The sequence below is a fragment of the Chaetodon trifascialis genome, chromosome 16, assembly GCF_039877785.1.
Source record: "Chaetodon trifascialis isolate fChaTrf1 chromosome 16, fChaTrf1.hap1, whole genome shotgun sequence".
NCBI lineage: Eukaryota > Metazoa > Chordata > Actinopteri > Chaetodontiformes > Chaetodontidae > Chaetodon > Chaetodon trifascialis.
This window is the reverse complement of record NC_092071.1, coordinates 16,453,559-16,474,130: the sequence shown is the minus strand read 5'-3', so window position 1 is coordinate 16,474,130 and position 20,572 is coordinate 16,453,559. Positions and strand designations below refer to the sequence as shown.

The 20,572-nt window shown below is 43.1% G+C and overlaps 2 protein-coding genes across 2 annotated transcripts in view; one reads left to right on the top strand and one right to left on the bottom strand.

The window, feature by feature from the left end:
* The window catches only part of gab3 (GRB2 associated binding protein 3), a 192,046-nt gene that overhangs the window by 102,565 nt on the left and 68,909 nt on the right, over window positions 1-20,572 (top strand). The window lies entirely within an intron of this gene.
* Window positions 1,314-19,024, bottom strand: ophn1 (oligophrenin 1). The gene is made up of 24 exons (XM_070983136.1): window positions 18,546-19,024; window positions 17,520-17,615; window positions 17,051-17,112; window positions 16,301-16,372; window positions 15,333-15,434; window positions 15,143-15,253; window positions 14,928-15,032; window positions 14,696-14,825; window positions 14,506-14,606; window positions 14,210-14,301; window positions 12,591-12,669; window positions 9,915-9,948; window positions 9,699-9,761; window positions 8,883-8,957; window positions 7,903-7,987; window positions 7,414-7,472; window positions 6,458-6,563; window positions 6,151-6,310; window positions 5,926-6,073; window positions 4,798-5,103; window positions 3,862-4,009; window positions 3,278-3,328; window positions 2,444-2,492; window positions 1,314-2,289 (listed from the first exon to the last, which is right to left on the bottom strand). Exons 1-24 carry the CDS (start codon window positions 18,697-18,699, stop codon window positions 2,284-2,286), a joined length of 2,394 nt encoding a protein of 797 aa, XP_070839237.1. The 5' UTR covers window positions 18,700-19,024; the 3' UTR covers window positions 1,314-2,283.

Sequence of the window (20,572 nt, the reverse complement as noted above, 5' to 3'; positions counted from 1 at the left end):
AAAATAAATACAATGTCCAACTGCAAACAGGTTTTTGAAACAGATGGAGGTTTCAAAACTATACTGAATTGGGTGCATAACGCTGGATGGAACCATTCCTCTGAAGCTTAGCACCTGAATGTTTTCAGGAACTGGACCGGATTTTTAGATTTTCTTTCATCTGATGTTGTACGTTTAAACGGGATGTTTGGATGGAAGTAACACTGTGCTGCCTTATCAAATCTGACCGAACAGGTCTTAGAAGGTCATTCTCATTTCATCACATTAAAATGAAGCTGTGGTCAGATGACACATCCAGCTTATGTTACAATTCAAAAGTTTGTAATCACCTGTTTGGGTGATGCTTTTCTTTCTTCCGTTAATAGTGACTATCTTAAGATAGACAGACACTTCAAGGCATTATTTACATCTGAAATAGTTTAGCCCCAAAAGAAGAATAACTAACTGATTCCATTATTGAACCACAGTGGTGCAACTGGGCTCTGCCGTCTTCTCAGTGGTCAGACTGAATAGGTTTAAAGTGTAGTATGTTCAGCTGATATACTGTCTTCATATTCGAACAGTGCTGCTAACCCCAGACTAAACTTCTTAAGAAGAGCTTTGCTAAAGCAACATGTCTCTTAACACCAGCTTGTTAGACGCATCGCTGTGCACTTGACCCTGAAACTGGAACATCTTCTGATTTAAATCTGCAGATTTGGATGCTCAGGCTCCGATTTGCTTTACCAACGACTGCTGATTTCTGATATTCTTATTTAACTGTTGCTTAGTCAGTCTGAACCATTTACAGTGTTTTATTCTGGATGTATAAAACTCTGTTATTGTACAAAGCAACTCTTTTTGCAAAGCCTTCCTACAAAACATCTATATGTAAAGAGAACATTCCCCTGTTATCTGATTGTACTGAATCAAGGTTTTGTCACAGGCAATCTCAAACTTTTGATCGATAGCGTAATAGCTTGAATTTTTCTGAACAAAAGGCTGAGCTCTGAAAAGCCCAATCTTAGCATCTTCCCATGTCGTCTGTTTGCTACACACGTAAACCTGCGCTGGCATCGGTGTGTCTGGCACCAAGTTATGCTACAGACCTGTTAACACCACAGGAAGGAGTGAGAAATCATTCAAGCAAACTGTTAGCTCTGCTTAAAATTGTTACTTACAATAAGAAGAAAAAAGACTTAATTTAGTGCAAATGTGAAACAGAAGGGAGTGACTTCAAATGTCAGCACACTGAGGAGAGACACGACTAAAGCATCACGCAGCAACACAGAAGTGGATGGTAACACACAGCTCCTTTTAAAATATTCACGAGTCATGTTAAGAACACTTCATGTTTATTTTCCTTTTTGGAAATGAACCAGAAAATAACCAAGTTGGGTTATCGGAAAACGAACAAACAAAAAAACGTGTAGGATTAATATAATAACAAGAAGTAAAAAAAACACTGGAGTGTCATTTTCACATACTGAAACAATCCATTTTTCAATCCCAACAAGTGAGCGCAACAAATTAAGGTAAACCTCGAGGACTCCCCTGTGCAAACAGACCTACTCACATTAGGTAAGAAGTGCGTGGCACCAAGGTGAGAAGTATGGGAATGTTCACTAGTCAACCGGTTTCTGTAATACCCTAATTAAACTGACACTAGCACTACATTCATGATGTAAATTCAAACTACACTGACTGGAATATAGGCTGACGCGTCATAACAAAATACTTTTGATAAAGCCTCTTCTGCTTCATCCAGTTCCTTGACAGCTCATAATAACCTAGAAGTTAATATTAAGACTAACAGTTTGCATTTTCAAATGATTAATGAGTAATCAATTAGTCTTCTTTGGGAGATCTGTTTTACAATGCTACACACAAGCATTAAGAGTGCAGGCAACAAGACGTCAAAGTAAGCTGTTACGAGCAGTTAGTTCCCGATAATAAAAGTGGCCATTCAGACTTTTTAACACCGTAAAATGACTAAATATTGTTGACTACAGTATTTGACAAAATTGTCAACTGGTGTGAAACAAGGGGAAACATCCTAACTTTGGAATAATGATCCAACACTGAGCCAATTACTTTGCTGCTCTGCTGCCCTCTAACACCGATCTTACTATTAAAAATCAACTGGAATCAAACGCATCCATTCAGCTTCACGCAGAACCGGCTCTTCAGCCAGTCCGATAACATCAAGACCGGCCGAGTTCCTCTGTGGCGACTCCCTCCAGCTTGATGTGCACCCAGCCGAGCACGGAGCGGCCGTCTGATGTGACCTGAGCGTCCTTAACTTTAATTCTGAGGAAAGAAAATAAACGTGTGAAATGAGGCACATTAAATAAAAGAAAGAAAACAAACCCTTTTTCAGCTCATTAAACAGATACGGAGCACTGCCACAGATTCAACTGCATACAAAAATACTGAATAATAGTAAAATTACAGTAACTCTCACCTCTTTTTTTACACTTGTCCCTGCTGACGGTGACGGAGAGGCCAGTGGACTAAATGAGAAGAGGAAAAACAAATTCATTAAAATATTCACACTATACGCTGTTTTAAAAACGTTAAACTGTGTCCAGAAGGTCTAACGTCTTCAGCTGTGGGATAACAATCACAAGCCAAACGAGGGCTTTACGCACGCATCAACACACCCTCCCGTTTGGAGGTGTTAATATAAACTGTGCATAACGCTGAGCGAGGGGAACGCAATGAAGAGAGAGATCAACTCTTTTTGATAAAGCTCAGGCGTCCTTCATTTACAGCTTTCCTCACTGGCTGTGCAGGGAGGATTACCCACATCATAAAAGAGCAGATGTGTGTGTGTGTGTGTGTGTGTGTGTGTGTGTGTGTGTGTGTGTGTGTGTGTGTGTGTGTGCGTGTGTGTGTGTGTGTGTGTGTGTGTGTGTGTGTGTGTGTGTGTGTTTCCACCTCCATAATTATCATCAGTCATCAGGAGGAGGAGTCGAACACGAGCCAAAACAAGAGAGGCTGATGTAAGAATAGATAGCACACACACACACACACACACACACACACACACTGGTGTCATTCGAGTGTCTGCAGGCTCTGAATAGGAACAAAGTAAATGTGTGATTTATTGTCTGAAAAGTGACAAGCAGCCTGAAGCGCTAAACACGTCACCAATATTCAGTAGCTAACTCTTTATAATAACACTTATTTAGTGACTGAATTAAATAAATGTGTGTTGGAAATCAACCTTTCACCTGATCAGTGTCCAGAACTTAAAGACAAATCGGAGCAATAAAAAAAAAAGGATTTTACATACCTGCCGACCTGCCTGGAGGCATTCTCAAAAAACTTTGCTTTAGAGGCGACACTGTGGAAAAAGAAGCAACCTGACATGTTATGATCATTTATGAAATCCTTTGTCATCCAACAGTCAGCAGGTATTATTTAGTAGACCGTGCTTTTCTTAATCCCTCAATCTGTCTAAAACAATGAGCTAAGAGACCCTGCAGAGGTAGATGATTATTCATCATAGTGGTCCCAGTGGCAGAGACATCATGATGACGCCTCCCTCACAGTGCTGACAGGGTGGATCTGAGGTTTCCTCGCTGTCATATCAAGCTGTGTCCCGGACATCAGCAAACCAGGCAACATGTCCATTCTTTGGTGGGACAGTTTCGATCATCAAAGCCACTGACGCCTCGCAGGCTGTTCTTTCTGACGCGCTGGAATTTGCACGCCTGGCACCATTTCAAGGTTACTTAGATTGCGAGTTCTGTTATTCTTAATAAAAACAGCAGATCCAGTGGTTGAATATTTATCGGACCTTTCGACCCCATCTGCATTTGCACATCTAAAAGTATCCACAAGAAGGTGGTGGCGAAAGACTTTTGGAGCACTTACTAAGATGTGGCTGTGCCCTCGCTGCCGGCTGCACTCGGGGTCTTTTGTGGAGCGGGGAATCTGGAGGGGGGCTCCGGAGGCCTGACTGGAGGTCTGCAAATGGCATGTTTTTCTGTGGATCTCGTTCTGGGCAGACCATCAGAATCTCCTGAGAAACACAGACGATACAGATTTCAGTGGCGTGGAAGTGTTTGGTTACAAAAGATCAGATGTACAACGAGCCACAGTGATATGTGTCTGTAACAACAGAAGGCGGCAACGCAACCAACTTATTTCGCCACCTCCAGCAGAAGAGCCGGGCCGAGTGCGAGGAGAGCCAACACTCCTGTGAGGGGAGCTCAACAGCTGATGTGAGTCCTAAACCAAGCAGCATTTCATTTCGTTGCATTATTCTATAGAGCTGAGGGAACATTTTGTTTAGTCTTACTGAATATTTTAGAGGCAAACTGTATATATTATATTATATTCAGGCTGACTTTTAAAACCATGACACTTATTTTGTTGCACTTGTATGTTCTTGAGATTAATAATGAAATATTTTTCAGGAATTTGTCATATTGTGAAGAATATCACTATACCCCGGTGGTGTTATTTTAGAGCCACGTCACCCACCTCTGGCCAACAGTTTCGACTTACACACAAACTTTCTCGGTCAGAAAACTCAATATGAAACCTACAAATCAGCAACTGATCGAACTTTCTATATTTGATTAGCAGCTCCCCTGAAATCAACACTTTAAAACCAAATCTTCACATGACTGGTAGCCAACTAGGACACAGCAGTTGGACGTGTTGTAGCCAATCAAAAGCAACACAACTGGCACCACATAGCTGAACAAAACATCAGAGCTGTGCGTTTAAGATGACACCATACCCCTTTTCTCCTCACTTTTCCTATAAAACCTAGCAAACAAGTAGGATGAGGGATCATCATACCTTCTTTGTTGGCAGGTGTGCTCTTAGGAGGTGGTCTTCTGCTCTGAAAGGATGGTACTCTGCTCACACCGACTCCAGACTCCCCATTTGCAGCAGAAGAATCTGGTCTCTGCCTCGTGTCGTCTATCCTGCCAGCGTCAGAGTCTAATTGTCTGTCCTGACGGGTTGCTGGTCTGGGCATTAATACGTGTCTCGGAGGAGGTTCTCTTGGAACGAGTGGAGCACAGCTCACAGGTTTTGTCCGCTGCAGGGGGACGGGGCTCACTGAGACTTCCCCGTCCAGGACAGAGCTGTCGTTCTGGCCATCTGGTAGAGAAACAACATAAGAGTTAATGTAAGTTCCTGGCTACTCAACAACTACAGCTAAACAGGGAGATAAAGAACATGATGTTCCTGCTATCTGAGCACAGCAACTCAAGGCCTCACATGTAAATGTTTGCCCCTATGCAATATTAATGTGCCATATTTAAAAAAAATGAAAGTCACATAAGAATATAAAGTAAATGAAGGTCAAAAAGTAACTGGCACTGCACTGCATTGGCTTAAGACCATGCAAAAATTGTTAATCAGTTCCTCAGTTTGGATAAATCAAACAGAGCTGGATATTTGGCTACACCATGCAGCGAGTTAAGAACAGAGAAACATCACACGACACAGGGAAATGAGCAGCAGGTATGGATGGAGCACACCCACTTAATGAGGCGTTTAAACAGACAGAAAACTGCACGATTTAGCCAGAGGCGTTTGAAAAAAAGGACTAACGTGGGATAAAAAAAGCACATATTTATTCGTACTTGAAATAAAAAAGCAATCTCCTGCAGTTAAGGCAATAAAGAACAAGGAAAGACAATGAATGTATTTGGATTTGACATTCTCTGACAAACAAATGAATGACTCCACTTTCAGGAATATGAAATGACTGGAATGGCACTCGATGGACACACACAACAGACATTTTTCTGTACTTCAGAAACAAATGAAGTTGCAGGTGTGTTTGATACAAATATGTCTGAAATACTGATTAAAAAAATAACATTTAAAAATAATCTCCTGTACATTCAGCACAGACAGGATGGGATAATGATGAGGACGATGATGACAGTCAGGCCAAGGGAGGCTAATAATTACTCTCTGCGTGCTGAAAGTGGTCGTGACTAAGAGCATGATAAACACGAGGCGGTCGCTTGGAGATGGTGATGGGCTGCCGCTTTCTCGGGGTGATCCGCGGAGGAGGGACAGGTGGGGCGCTGCTGTCCTCTGGCACGCAACTGAAGATCTGCGATCACAAGATCGAAAGGTTAGCGTAACACTTAGCGTAACCACTAAAATCACCAAAGGCTGCGTGTGACATACCTTTTTGTAGTCCTCAATCAGAATCTCAACGACAATATTTTGGAACTTGATATCCAACATGGCCGCCACAGTCTCCTCCTTTGCTCTCATCAGCGTGGGTCCAAAGATGACGGCCATGTTTGAAGGAGTCATGAGGTTGTCTTCGCTGTGACTGCACACGCTGTGAAAAAACATGTTGGATAAATGAAATGTAACTCAACAGGCGCAGGGCGGTGACACGTTAACTCTGGTTTCCAAAAGAGAGCAAAGGGTCCCAGTGTGGGCGCAATAAGAGATGTGAACCCCAACCGAGCATGCTGGCACGTACTTGACCAGGTGTTTAATAAGCATCTCCAACATCTCCCGATTCTTCTCTGGTAGTTTGTAGGTCAGCGAATGAATTTCACTCAGTCGAAAGTCCAGATTGTCTGACTCTGTGGCACAAAGACAACACAAATAAAGTTCATGAAACGTGGAGTTTATCTGCAGCGTCCATAGACATAAACCATTAATATGTAGCACAAGATATCATCTTAAGAATCCCTGATATTTCTTTCCATGTAAATAATGCAGGGAAGAAAATGACTCGTCTTCGTTTACATGATGGCGGTCTAATTTAAAATTCTGCTGCACTGAAAATATTCATGATGAGTAACAGAAATGATGCAGACACATATAAACACTATATGGAGAAGGATACAGCCAATGGCATGAGACTAACAAAAGGACGTCTCCAAAACAAACCGCAAGACATTTCCAGGAAACTGAAGCTACCAGTTGTCTTATCTGGCAACATCCAGACAGAATGAGGCTGATGCTATTAAGCTCATTGTCTTCTCTGTTTTACAGAGATACTGTGTGACAGATAGAAACAAACAGGGACTCAGATTTCTCAGAGTCGTCCAGACTGACCCAGTGCTGCCTGATAACTGCTGAATCTGCAGCCTGCACTCATGTGCAAATGCCTCTTTTCTATCTGGCATCCAGGTTTTTCTCCTTGCAATGCTTATGTGTCTTAAAATAGGTGTAAAGATTAGCACATAAAGGTAATCTGAGCATCGATTCTAGACTTGATCACCAACAATTAAGCGGAGAAAACTGTGTCACTTGGAATCCTGAAAACGTGTGTCATGCACATATGATTTCATATTTATTTGTCTTTACTGTCTGCAAGAAAGTAGGTGGACTTCAGGAAGTACAACATGAATATACATGCATGCAACAGACACACTCACACAAAACTCCCCGATCTTAGTGCTGGATGATTTACAAAGCATGTCTTACTTGCAGCACACATGAGGTCTCTGTGCAGACTGTAGGTCATCAGAGGTTCAGACAAGCTCCTGGGGATAAATACAGACCCTAGTCAACAGGCTGCAGTGCATTATACCTCAGGACATCAAGCACAAGAAAAACAAAGAGCAGCACTCCCTCGTTATTCAATTACTCCAGAAAGCACTCAGAGAGCACGGCCTCTGTCGAGGCTGCATTTGATAGTCTAAGAATAGCAAATTGATTTAATCTCGATTCAGACCAACACATACTGTATGCACTAGACAATGAAGCGGGTGTTTGGAATAGGATTTGTTTAAAGTGACTAAACGAAATCTGTAATCAAGTCATTATTATTACTATAACTTAATTCATGAAAGAAATACAGAACATGCACTCAGACTGGATCATTACAGCATTGTCAGTCCAGAACAGCCACAGATCTGCAACTACGCAGTGATACACAGTGTGTTTGTGTCTCCTGCTCACACACAAACTTACCTTAGATAAAACTTCAGTGCACTTGTGATGGTTTTAATGTCCCAGTCGCTGCTGTGGAGGTCCACATCTCCTGGGTTCGTGGGGTCTGTGATTGAATGAATCAAAACAAGTAAGCAGGAGATGTTTAATGCCGTTATTTTAAATACAATATAAAAACCTGAACCTGAAAACCACCTGAAATTAGTACCTTGATTGATCATAGCAACTAGCAGCCTAGCTGTGACGCGCACTAACTGTAATTAAATGATAAACAACTCAGGCCCAGGAATTCATTAAGGTCACAGCAAGCGCAAAAATGTTTCACTAAGGTTTTTCACTAATGTTTCACATTTGGACACGATGCTTGAGGAATATCACAGGTGTAAATAATAAATAATGATGACTGAATTCCATTAAGCTGCTCTCGTTTCAGGGCTGTGGTGTTGCGCATGCTGGTTCACTGTCACGGCTTACATCATCAGCGTTACTAGTAACACCTGTGTGTGAATGTGTGAAAAAAGTATTAAAACATAATAATAACATATCGTTTAAGCCTGCAGTGACAGCAGAAACAAGCTGCACAAACAGACAAAATAATCACTTTTTGATCCAATATTAACTCTCTTTTAGCTCTGCTTTTGGTCTCCACAGACTTCTGAGGAAAACATCTGGCTCTTTAGCTGCTAAATGCTCCACTATGTTCATCAGCTGGTCGCTAACACAGTTAGCAGCTAACTGGGCTGGTGCATTGAAAACAGCTGCCTGCTGCAACCCAAAATGATGCTATGAGAGCAGTGAGAGTGAGGCACCACTTAAAAGGTTAAAGCTAAGCTGGAATTCAAAGAGCTCAACAGCAGAGCCGGGGATAACTCCAGTGAGTCAGCGCCCTGCTGATGTTTCCTCGTCACTCCTGCACACAAGCTTGACAAAAGCTGCAGAACCTGTTATGTGGTGGACCGGCCCGAGTGAACAAGAACATATTCACGGGTTTATTTCCTTACCAAAGAAGGCATTTAAAAGCTTCTGCACTTGGATGTTGCTGCCAACTGTTCTGTACACTCCTTCTTGTGTGACTCCTGGAAAGAAGAGAGGGGGAGGTAAAGAGAGGGAAGGAACAAATACTACTAACCTGCCAGTCATGCAAACAAATACAGAGCAGTGCGAATGTATGACATGCGTGTCTTCAGAGCCTGCAGGAGCCAGAGTTAGGCTAAAGACGGTCTTGCCTGATTGTGAGTGCTTCATTGAACCTCTCAGTTTGAAGCTGAACAGTGCTCTGTGCTTGGATCGGGATACAAATTGCATGTTTATGGATTGAGTGTTGTAATTCCATTCTTGTAAGATGAATCATTGAACTGCAGAGAGACACTGGGAATAGCCTTTGTACACACCAACCTCCACACCAAGAGATCAAGCTATAAATACAGTTACACCTTGAGGTGGACAGCCTGTCCAAGCCTTTACTTTCAGACCTTTTTTGCTCTTGTCAAGCACTTACTCCTCTTTTTAATATCTCGGAAAGATGCGTGAAGTTCCATCTGACTTTGAGATATTGGTCTCTAAAGTCTTAGGAGGTTTGATCAAAATCATTCCTTAAGAAAATCTGACCAGCAGATGTGGATAGTGTGTGATGCAGATGTGAAAATGAAAGGTCTGTGCAATCTGAAATATTATTTCAGACTTCTAGTTTCGTAAGGAAAGACGTTTTTTTCCCTGAGAGCAGCCTGCAGGAGCGACATCAACAGATAACCTATGACTCAACTACGCCCCCCTGAGGGCAACTCACAGAACTAAAGACAGCTGGGACAAACTTTTACCTTTTGTTTCAATGAAGTTGATGCACTTTCGCACAAACTTGAATCCAGTTTCATTCAGTTCCACTGAGAAAGTAAAAAAAAAAAGACGAGGAAATGAGCTGACAAACAATCAATTTAAGAAGACGTTTAAACACAAAGACAGATGGGAGACGTTACACTAATAATACAGTGTCAACATCACAACTCCAGGCTTTGAGGGAATGATGACCGACTTACTTTCAGCTTGCTTGTGAATTGGGGAATGATAGATCTGAAATGAAAAAAAAAGGAAAAGGAAATGAAACATGGAAAAATGCATGACTGGCTTTGGATTTTTCCTGCATGATTAATGAACACGACTTTCTTAAAACTGAAAATGAGGAGGTAAAAGAAACACATGATGATGGCAGGAGGACTGAAAGCCACTGCACTGAAAGCAGCGACAGCTTCCGACAGAGTTCATGGGATAACTGGGTGCCATTTTCCTGTCGAGGTTAACCTTGTGAGCTGCGTCGGATTTCATGAAAATCATAGTGACAGAATGTGTGTCCTGTTACTTGGTGGAAAACCAAAGGAAAATTATTCAGTTTGCTTTTGGGAGCAGCTTAAAAACAGTATGTGACTCTGGGAATAGTCACCACTAACTCACACTCAGAGACCAGGATGTCACGTGTGCTCGTTTTTATATAAAAGCTTTGTTCAAGTCTTGCCTTAAAATAGCTGATTTGTGGTCAGTTTTCTTTATATTCACAGTGTTGCCCTGACATGGACATCACAGGTCACGGCCAGAGACAGAGCTGCTGGAGACAGTACTGCTGAGTCTTGTTCAAGGACTCCTCAGCAGGACGGGTGTTTGTTGTCATTGGCTGAGGTGTGAAACGTCTCTGTCATGCCCTGTTGCTGGTTTGAACCTAAGAAAAGAACGGCTGCTGTTCGATTCTCCGCTCTCCTCTGTGAAGAACAAAAATCAGAATCGGATCGCATGCTAGCCATGCTTCAGGAGTGAGAAACCCGATCTATGGTTCATGAAGCTAACTTCAGAGAAAGGAATTACAGCTTTTTTTCCAGGATTCGAATGATTGTTTTCATGTCAGTGGCTCAAAAGAAAATGGGCAAAATGTGCCATTGCTTAGGCGAGTTTGAGAGGAACATACGAGCGGCTCTCTCTTTTTTTCCTACACTTTAAGGCCAAAAAGGGGGCTTCAGCTGATCTCTAAGTATAGTATTACATTTGTCATTTTGGCACATGCAGTAAGTTCAGCATGTCAACCACTTCTTGGTTTGGAGATTCGACAGATTTGCGAGAACAAAGAATTAATGGAGGTTCGTGGACTCTAATGGATGGCTGCAGTGCTGCCTGTAGAGACCGCCAGCTTGGTTTTGCTTCCAGAGCTGCTCAGGATGTTTATTATGGGAACAAAACCTCTGAAATTACGGGCCAATATGTATGCGAGAAGCTGGAAGCAGTAAATATTTGTCTTTTTTAACAGAAAAACGACTCCAGAGTGAAGTGTTTTAGCCGATAATGCTGTGATAAAAGGGAAGTTTAGTTTCTATGGCAGCACATTAACACTGCCCATTAACATAACGACGCTCTGGGCTCAAGAGACTACCAATAAGACAGCAGAGTATGAGGAAGTTTCCAAAGATGCAGCATGCACAGAAACGTGCTCCAGGCTGAAACATGCATGCATAGGCGTGTTGCACTGTGAGGCCCATAGAAGCTGATATAAGGTACTCATATGACTGAGGGGAAGAAGCAGTGCTGGACCTTAAACTTCAGCTATTCAAAAGGCTAAAAGGGCACTCAGAGCAGAATGAAGTCGACAGAGTTGCTGTGGCTGAAGAGATTATTGTCAAAGAATACCACAGAGTTGATCCTGGCCCAGACTGAAAGCTCAGACACTCTGCAGAGCTGGCGGCGGTGCGCAGCAGTGGATCTTTGCTTGAGAAAACTCGGGCAAAAAGGGTGGAAATCTCTTGTGAAATGTTGATGACACACAGAAGTCACTGGGGAAGTTGCACAGGAAGAGGGCACTGAGAAATGTGCCTTCTGTTATTTTCACATCCTCTCGTAGAGGCGGTTTACTTGTTTTGTCCAGCACTCACACGACATCCACCACAGGACCTAAAACAGCTAATATGATCTGAGCAAGACAGCAGAACAAAATATTCTTCAAGCTGCAACCAAAAGATGAATGACCAGTGTCTTAAGTTTCACTAATAAGGCTGTTTGGCATTTCATCAGCTCAAAACTGCTGAATGCAGAGACAGATGGTAGAGCACTTTCAACAGGGAAGTTTCCATTAACAGCTATAAACGTGATCCTAAGAGCAAAAATAAAATCTCTAATGGTGTCAACTCAGCCGTGCTGTGAGGGGCAACTGAAAAGAAAAAAAAGCCATCATTTAGTCACACACTCATGCATAATGTGCCTAACAAGCTTGATAAAACACACACCTGCAATACAGAAGCCATAATGAGATGACCTGACGCCTACATCCTGCCGTGCTCAAACCCTGGCAGGCGTGAGCTGCCGTGTGCCTTAAATGATGGATTTGATTGTGAAAAATAACAGGCTTGATATGGCTTCCTTAAAAGAAGTGAAAAGATTTGTTTCTCATTTGTTCGAAGGCGTTTTAAATGACACTCATCTTCAATCTGCCAGCATTTACGGAGATCTTATTAAAGAAAACAAAAGAGCGCTGGATGGATTCTGCATGCAGATTGGAAATGGAAACTGGCATTGGGAGTTGAGCGTGTCAGCGCAGTCGCCAGCAGCCGCGTCAATCGGCCCCTCCAGCAGCTGACTCCGTATTGCATTGCAGATATTTAGACAGTCGCGCTGTTTTCATACAAATATATGCAGGAGAAGAATGAGCCTCAGTGAGATGAGATGCAAAATGAACTCACGGGCTCTTTTCCATCCATGGCCTCCATCCACAACTTCCTGTCTCCCTCTGAAAGAGCCTGGAAGGTGACGGGTGTGTTTCTATGGAGACAGTAACAAACGCCATCAGGGAGGTAAATGAAATTGTTCACTCACAGGATAACGCTACGGCATCCAACCATGGTGAACGTTTAACTATTTAAAACTCTTACACATCGCAGATCGCACTAATTTTTTTTCAGACAGGTGGGACAAAGTCACAAGAAGACAAACTTAAGCATCTTTGAAGTAACTGATTAAATCCAACGCGGTGATGATGGGAGGTATAAATGGAGATGAAGAAGACGAGCATGATGAAATCTGTTGCAATCTATCTACCGCAGACGTAACAAAATCCAGTGCCAAGCTCGTAGGCTACTGGATCAATTGTTAACTAAGACAACTGTGCTGCAAGTTTAAAGCTCTTCCTGCCATCTGCACGAATCAACGAACTCTACAAACCTTCAAACGCTCTTAGAAAATAACTTTTCTATCAGCTCTGACACTTAAACAGACATCCCTGATTCTAGAGGAGTCGTGTTTGGCATAGAGGATCCAAACCTGCTTCTATGACGTTAGTAATTTGACGCTTTTCCTGATTTGTTGTGAAGCTCTTGCACACCTAAATGAATGCAGCCAATCAAACGCTCATGTGTGCAGTCCTTCTCCGTGGTGCAGACTGGGATGAAGACAACAGACACAACTGATGCAGGACATTAAAGTTCCTCTGCTGGCATTGATTAACCCCCTAAAAACTCATCTCTGTTCATCAAAATGATATATTTAGATGTTTTTCCATTAACTAAAGCTCCTGACTAAGTTTTCAAGCCCCGCCCCATTGACAGGATTGGTTCATTAGGTGTGTCACATATGAAACCTTGGCTCAGCCACGCCAGTGACTGTTTATTCTGCTTTTAAAATGTCTTGCAGCATATAAAAATATCCCATGGACATGGTACCAAGGTTACATGTTCGACTCTCATTGGAGCAGGTCTTTAAGAGCAGAACAGGCTCTGTGGGGTCAAGGGTCAGGGTCAGGCACGAGCACTGGGAGCGTTTCAGGGACGCTGAGGCTACGAGCGGCCGGCCTTAGAACATCTTGAGCCGACCACATTATCATCCACAGCAGACAGCACTGCCACCATGAGTTTGTCAGGCAGCTAACTCCTCATTATGTTGTTGCTCTGTTCACACGCTGGCACAAATGAGTTGTTCAACATTCAGAGACACTTTCGAGCGCTTAATGCATAATTCAAGCGGCTTTTAAACCTTTAAAAACACCCTGTCGACAAGTATTTCCACAGATTTCGAGAAAGCAGACGATGTCAGAGCAGCCCGTGGCTCCAGTGTCTATTAAAATGTATTTTGTGCACTGACTGGTCGCTTATGTAAAGACGAGCTTGTTGTGTTCCTTCCCCTGAAATCACTGAGTTTGCCATCTGTTTCCAGCGTGCGCCCGTTGCTTAGGGATTGTTTGGGCTACAGTCCATTTAGCCCTCACACTCCGTCCTTGTGAGCCACCTGCTCACCTGTTTATCCCACAAGGCTCTCGTGGCGCCTCGTCTCACAGATCTCACAGTTTCTCAGATTTGTTTGCGCTTACCTCTCGTTAGTTTCCACGTCAAAGCAGAAGCGCTTGTCTATGGACTCCGTCTTCCGGCGGATGCAGGACTTGAGCGTCAGCTGCGTGGGGCCCTGCGGGGAAAGAGACGAAGTTGGAGGTTGATCATTGCGTGCGGTGGACACAGTGACAGCTGAGGAAGCAGTCTGTGGATATAAGCTGGATACAGATACTGGAGACGTCAGAGTATCTAGAGTACTGCAGGTGCACAGATGCTTTTCTGTGGCTATGAGTGGTTGATATGTTCAATAATTGCCTATTTCCTTGCAGTGAAGCACCTGTTTGGTTGTAGGCTTCTGTTCACAGGGCACCATGACCAGCAGCCTCCCCTCCTTGTGATACTTGCAGTAATATTTGACCCACGACACGCCCAAAGCCCCTGGTGAGACAAAAACAACAGGACAGGCCTCGTCAGAGGGGATTCAAGCACGAGCATGTGCAAGTCTCAAGCTCCTGTGGTCCACTTACACTTCTCCTGACAGTACAGATAACCCTCCATGGGCAGAAAACTGTGCATTTTGCAGATCTGGGAGGGGTGTTTCATTCTTTTCATCAGCTCCTCCATCTCCTCACGAGTGCTCTCATAGTGGTTTCTTGTCTGCAGGCGAAAAACCAGACAGCACTTTAGAATCTTCTGGACATCCGATCAAAGGACATTAACTCTCTAATGGCGTCGCTCGTTGCCAGTAACACCACTTACGTTCTGCAGGCTGAGCTGCAGCTCTTGCTTGTAAGGCATGAAGTCCTGAGTCATCTCCACCGTCAGGTTGTTGAGCGTTAAAACGCTGTGAAGAAACGCCAGCACCTGTGCAACCAGAGCGTCAATATTAGAGCGGCATATTTAATTATTTAAGACTAATCGAGCAGACAACAGCTGCCATTAAGAGTGCGTGACTGACTGCTGGGATCACTCACAGGCTCCACCACATCAAACTTCTTTCTGTCCTGCACCTGATGGATCTGGTACACATACTCCACTGACGATTCATAGAAGTTCACTCGCTCTCTGTCCAGCAGTTCATCAGCCTGTAGTTAAGATAAAGACAACATTTCTAATGGCAGCTCTCATTGGTGCATTTCACTGCACAGCTGATGAACACTTCACCTCCTGAAGCTGACTCTCTTTCTTCTTGGCAGAGAGATTCAGGTGTTTGTCCACCTGGGAGTAATATTTTTCACTCTCCTTCTCGAACTTCTTCTTCTTTTCCTGCAGGAGAGAAGCATAAGTTGTGAAACTGAAAGATTACAACGAGTCAAGTTTGTAACTTGACTGAGAGTCACATTTTATAGGTAGATACTGGACTTTTCAGGCTGATGCGAATCTCTGAGAGACTAAAACATAAATGGTAAAAAAAACAAAAAGTCAGGGATAAATAATTGAAATAGTTAGCTTAAAGTATTACTACATAAAGTACTAACACAAGTATTACATAAATGGTAATAAAGTAATGGATAAATGGTGAAACTTTCAGTATCTGCCCCTCCAGCATTACAACTGCTAACTTTCGTAAAGCCACCTGAAAATAATTAGCATCAAGTTTAAAATGTGTTCTCTGTTTGTTTCTTGAATAAAAAATATGATTTTAACATAAATCCATTTTGCAGGTCATGTAGGTCCTGTTTATTTTATGTCTATTTCCATTTGTGGATTACATAAATATTAATACAGCAGCGAGAGTGACGGAAAGCGGCTGGTTAACAAATATATCGAGAGGGAAAAAACTCTTTTGATCACCGGAGCACAACGAAAACGAAACCCAAATGTCATGCTGGATAATCAAGGTGCTTCCCGCAGAGCTTCGACTTTAAAAGCAAAAACACGAGCGTCTCTCAAAAGTAAACTGCTTTCCTCTCACCAAAACTTCTCTGGGTAGTAAGAGACGTAATATCAGTGTTCTCACACAGGTGATCATTTCACACATTCATATAGAAATAGACTTGAGGAAGTGGCTTTTAGCACCCAGTTTGGTGTGTGTGTGTGTGTGTGTGTGTGTGTGTGTGTGTGTGTGTGTGTGTGTGTGTGTGTGTGTACGTCTCTAGGGAAGATATCATGCTGCATGTGAAAACACTCACTTTTGTTACTCCTATTTGCTCCTTTCTGAACTTCTCCAGCGGCTTGATGAGCAGATCAGAGGCGTTCTGAACCTGGGCGAGCAAACATGGAGCAGCCGTTACTGTGCTGCTCCTCTGAAGACATACACCGCATTGCCACACTGAATGTCTTTAACACAGTAGTGCTGAACTGGGTTATCTGAGGGCCATGAATGTGTCGAAAAGAGCTTGGGAATAAATATCTGGAGGGCCAGCGTGAAATTTTATTTTTCCTATGCTCTTCCACACCATTGCAGGCACGGTTTACCAGCTGACAGCCAGTTTTAAAATTAGATCTGTCTCCAGAAAACCCAGTCCAACAGGAACTGCAACTCCTAATGCCATGGCCTGATGGCTGATGTGCGAGGCAAGAGGATGAAAGGAAGGCTAGATCGTGTCAGGGTTTTTATCTGGCTCAGGTAAAAAAGGAAAGATGTGATAAAAGCAGAGTGGAAATGCATCAACACGCTGGCATTATGCGACCGTGAACAAAAAGGGACACCGACAGGGGAAGTGAGGTCAAACTAATTAACAGCATTCCTCTAAACCAGCACACACAGTCAAACAGCCGGTATCTGCACAGGTGTGTGTGGATGTGATTGATGTGAATAGGCCGGCGCTTTCCTTCCCAGTCCCCCGATCTTTAGCGCAGGATATGTTAATGCGGTTTCAGATATCTAATGAGGGGTCCAATAGGATGCAGAGTCAGCGTGGAGGAAGCTGATAACCCACCAGCATCATCCTGTCGTGCTCCACTTCCTGCAGGAGTCCGGCGAACTCCTGGAACGACTGAGCTGCGGAGGAAAAGACAAAAGATGACGACTGGAATAAGGACCTCGCACATTCTTATCTCGCCTGTGTGACGCAGGAGGCGCGACTGGAAAGATTAAAAAGGGAAACACGTGCTTACACACGTTTGACAAAAGTTTCTGCTTTTCCGAATTGTTTTTTTTTTTTCAGTTCCTCTTATTCATGTTGGGATGAATTATCTAAGGGCTGCCAAAGTGTTCCTCTCTGCTGAGGTCAAGCAGGGGAAGTGCTTTTGCATCAGCTCACTCTGCTGTAAACTGTGCTAATGTTCCATAAGGTATCAGTAAACAGGCTGCAGTGAAATGTCCTGCAAGCTCTCTAAAAGCCACTTCACCGTCATGGCTTGCACAGTCAGCAAATATAAAGTGCGTGCTGGGGAGCATCATCTTACCAATGTTAATCTCATCATCTGTCAGGGAGTCACCGATGACGTCGAACTGGAACATGCTGAGAGTCTGTGAAAACTTCTGCACAGCCAGAGAGTAGCCTAGAAAACACACAGATGAGTCCGTTTGAGACATCTGAGAGAAGCTCCAGCTGCCTCACCATCAACTGTAACATGCAATTCTTCATCACTCTTTACATCCTGATCAGCTCATGAACTGAAGAGCCCTTCAGGATTACTGGAGCTGCATTTCTTTTTTCCTCTGGTAGGAAAGTCTCAAGTATGAAAGATATTCTTGGCAGGGCACAGCAGCACAACAGCAGCCAGTATGTGCTCTATGCAATATATCACCCCTGCTATGTCTGGGTTTTATTATCAAAACACAGCACGGTCTGTCTGATCAATACTGCGTCGCAAGAGGAACGTACATATCTGGTCTCATACACTAAATGCCTCCTTTGTCCTTCAAGCATTTCAAATGTTTTCATGATTCTTGCTCTAATTGTCCCTTTTTATAAGGCTTTTATTGCATACAAAGTGCGGGCAGAGCTCACATATTTACAGCTGGAGATCAGTGTTTGGAGTGCGTGAGCACTGAGTCCAGCTTCGCCCCTCTTGGATGCCACACTGACCCAAATATACACATCTGCTGTGAGCTGTCACTGGCCCTGGTCCATACTATGAGTGGGACTGGTCCCACACTGCAACAAGCAGCAGAGATGACACATCGCTCAGAGGGGGGAGGTGGAAAAACAACACATGGATAGGTGAAACAGAGCTGATCATCCTGCACATCTGCATCAGATCCATGGCCTTCCCTGCGCTGCTGCATGGCGTGCTCCCAGGGGACCACTAGCACCTCCCTGAATGTGCCTCTCCCAGCCACCCACAATGATCCTGCAGGGCCTCACCGAGGCCCCACTGATGCTGATCCTCCGTCAAGCCTCATCACACCACTATGTTGACATGCAATGTGCAAAAACAGCTGTTATAGATTTAAAAACAACAGAGATCAGATCTAAGCATGCTCACCTCTGATTGCAGTGATTACACTGTTGCCGTCTTTTATCAACTCCTTGAGGAATTTGCTCGTCCTCTCCAGCTCCACTTCATAACACTTGAGAGTCTCTCTGAAGTCCGGACTGTCCAGAAAGCAGTCGCTGAACTCCAGAGGAGGATGCCCCATCTTCTGAAGTCCTGGCTTTCACACAATAGAAACACTGAATTCGTCTGAAGGAGCCACGCAGCCTACGCTCGTCTATCGCACACTGCTCATTGCTGCTCAGTTAAGGCGACTCCACACGGGTCTGAACCATGGTGTCCGGGGGAGCCTGCGGCCGCCGCTGGTCGCCTGTGAAGGACTCCGAGCAGTGACGAGGAGCGCGTTTGATCCACTTCCCTCTGTTCTTCGTCTGACGCGCTGTTTGAACGGGAATCCAATTGAATCCTGGTCCTCTTTGCGACTTTTTCCTTGTGGCACTGTCGTGTTAGAAGAGCGGCTAGAATCCCTCTGGCCGCGTCCCATTCCGTATTATTTCCCACTTTCACAACACCTCTTTATATCCTTTGCCTTGGTTTGAAAACAGTTTTTGATTTGCAAAGCTAACAGCGCGCTATCAAACCTCTGAATACGCGTTAGTAAATATCTGTTTCTTTTCTAACAGAGATGTCATGCAGATCCTAAATCCCACATTTTCAAAAGAGCGAACCACAAAGCTGAATGGAACGTGACCAACTGGCGATGGACTCACTTAAAACTTGCCCCCTTTCCACACCCAGGAGGTTCTTAAAGGGGCTGCTGCACAGTTGGCTGATTGTCTTATTGATGATGCAGCTTTCACGTGCTGTCGGAAATCTGCCAGTCAGGATAAATGGGCTTAAGAAATAGCAACAGCCTGGTGATTATATATATATATATATATATATATATATATATATATATATATATATATATATATATATATATATATATATATATATATATATATATATATATATATATATATATATATATATATATATATATATATATATATATATATATATGGTTAGGGTTACGTATACATGTTGTATGTTCTTCTGTTGACAGTCAAATACCCTTTATAATAAAATGTATTTGTGTTGCAAAAAATAAATAAATGAATAAATACACAAATAAATCAGTAAATAAATACAAGGAGATTACATTGTGCTTTACAGTATGTTGCATTTATAGTAGAGACAAAATACACTTTTCACACTATTAGCAGATAATTCCCAAGTTATGAGTCAGGATGGCCACAAGCAGTCGCAAGATAATTCTGAGGGATCACAAGAAGGAAAAGGCAAGTTAAAGATCTTCTTTTTAAATTCTGCCACACAAATTCATGTCATGTGTTTTTTCAGACTTGGTAGTAATCTTTGTTGTTTTTTTTGTTTTTTTTTTCTTGTGAATTGCTGCATCATTTTACCTCCTGGGCCTGAGTGAGTCATAAATAATTAAATAAAACAAAGATTGGAAACAACTAGTAGACACATGCACCCGGTGCTGAAATGTTGCAAGTACGGATTGAGTCATTTAAGGGATCACAAGACTGAAAGCGGTTCAGCTCAGCTTATGTGTTTACTGATCTTTAATCAAAGCGACTGTAGCACTGTGTTTTGGAAGAAAATAACTTTAAGTTCAAAGAGGCTCATGATACAGACATACCTGCACAGGTCCCTGAACGTATCGTGAGAGTCATGTGATTGTTCCACAGGCAGACATGTCTCACCTGCATGTCACTGGGTGTGTCCCTGCATTCAAGATTAAGTACAATAATATCATCTCATTGCCCAGCAAGCTTCACCAGACTTATTTTACACAAGCACTGCAGTGTCCTTCACAGCACACACCCACAGTAAATATTGATCCTTTATCTGACTGAAGTTAGACTCTGTGGCACCAACCATGACCATGAATATCAGGAGCCTCACTGTTCTGTCAGTTTTGTCTTGAATCTCTAATATTCTGTAAACTATAAATACTCAATAGTGTATCTACTTTATTGCAGCCTGTACTCTACAGAGCTGTGCCACCT

Coding starts and splice junctions, on each gene's coding strand:
- ophn1 (XM_070983136.1), bottom strand. CDS start 18,699: ATGGGGCATCCTCCTCTGGAGTTCAGCGACTGCTTTCTGGACAGTCCG. Junction 15,254..15,332: donor AAGAGAGTCAGCTTCAGGAG/GTGAAGTGTTCA, acceptor TCTTAACTACAG/GCTGATGAACTGCTGGACAG. Junction 3,329..3,861: donor GAGGGCACAGCCACATCTTA/GTAAGTGCTCCA, acceptor CTTTTTCCACAG/TGTCGCCTCTAAAGCAAAGT.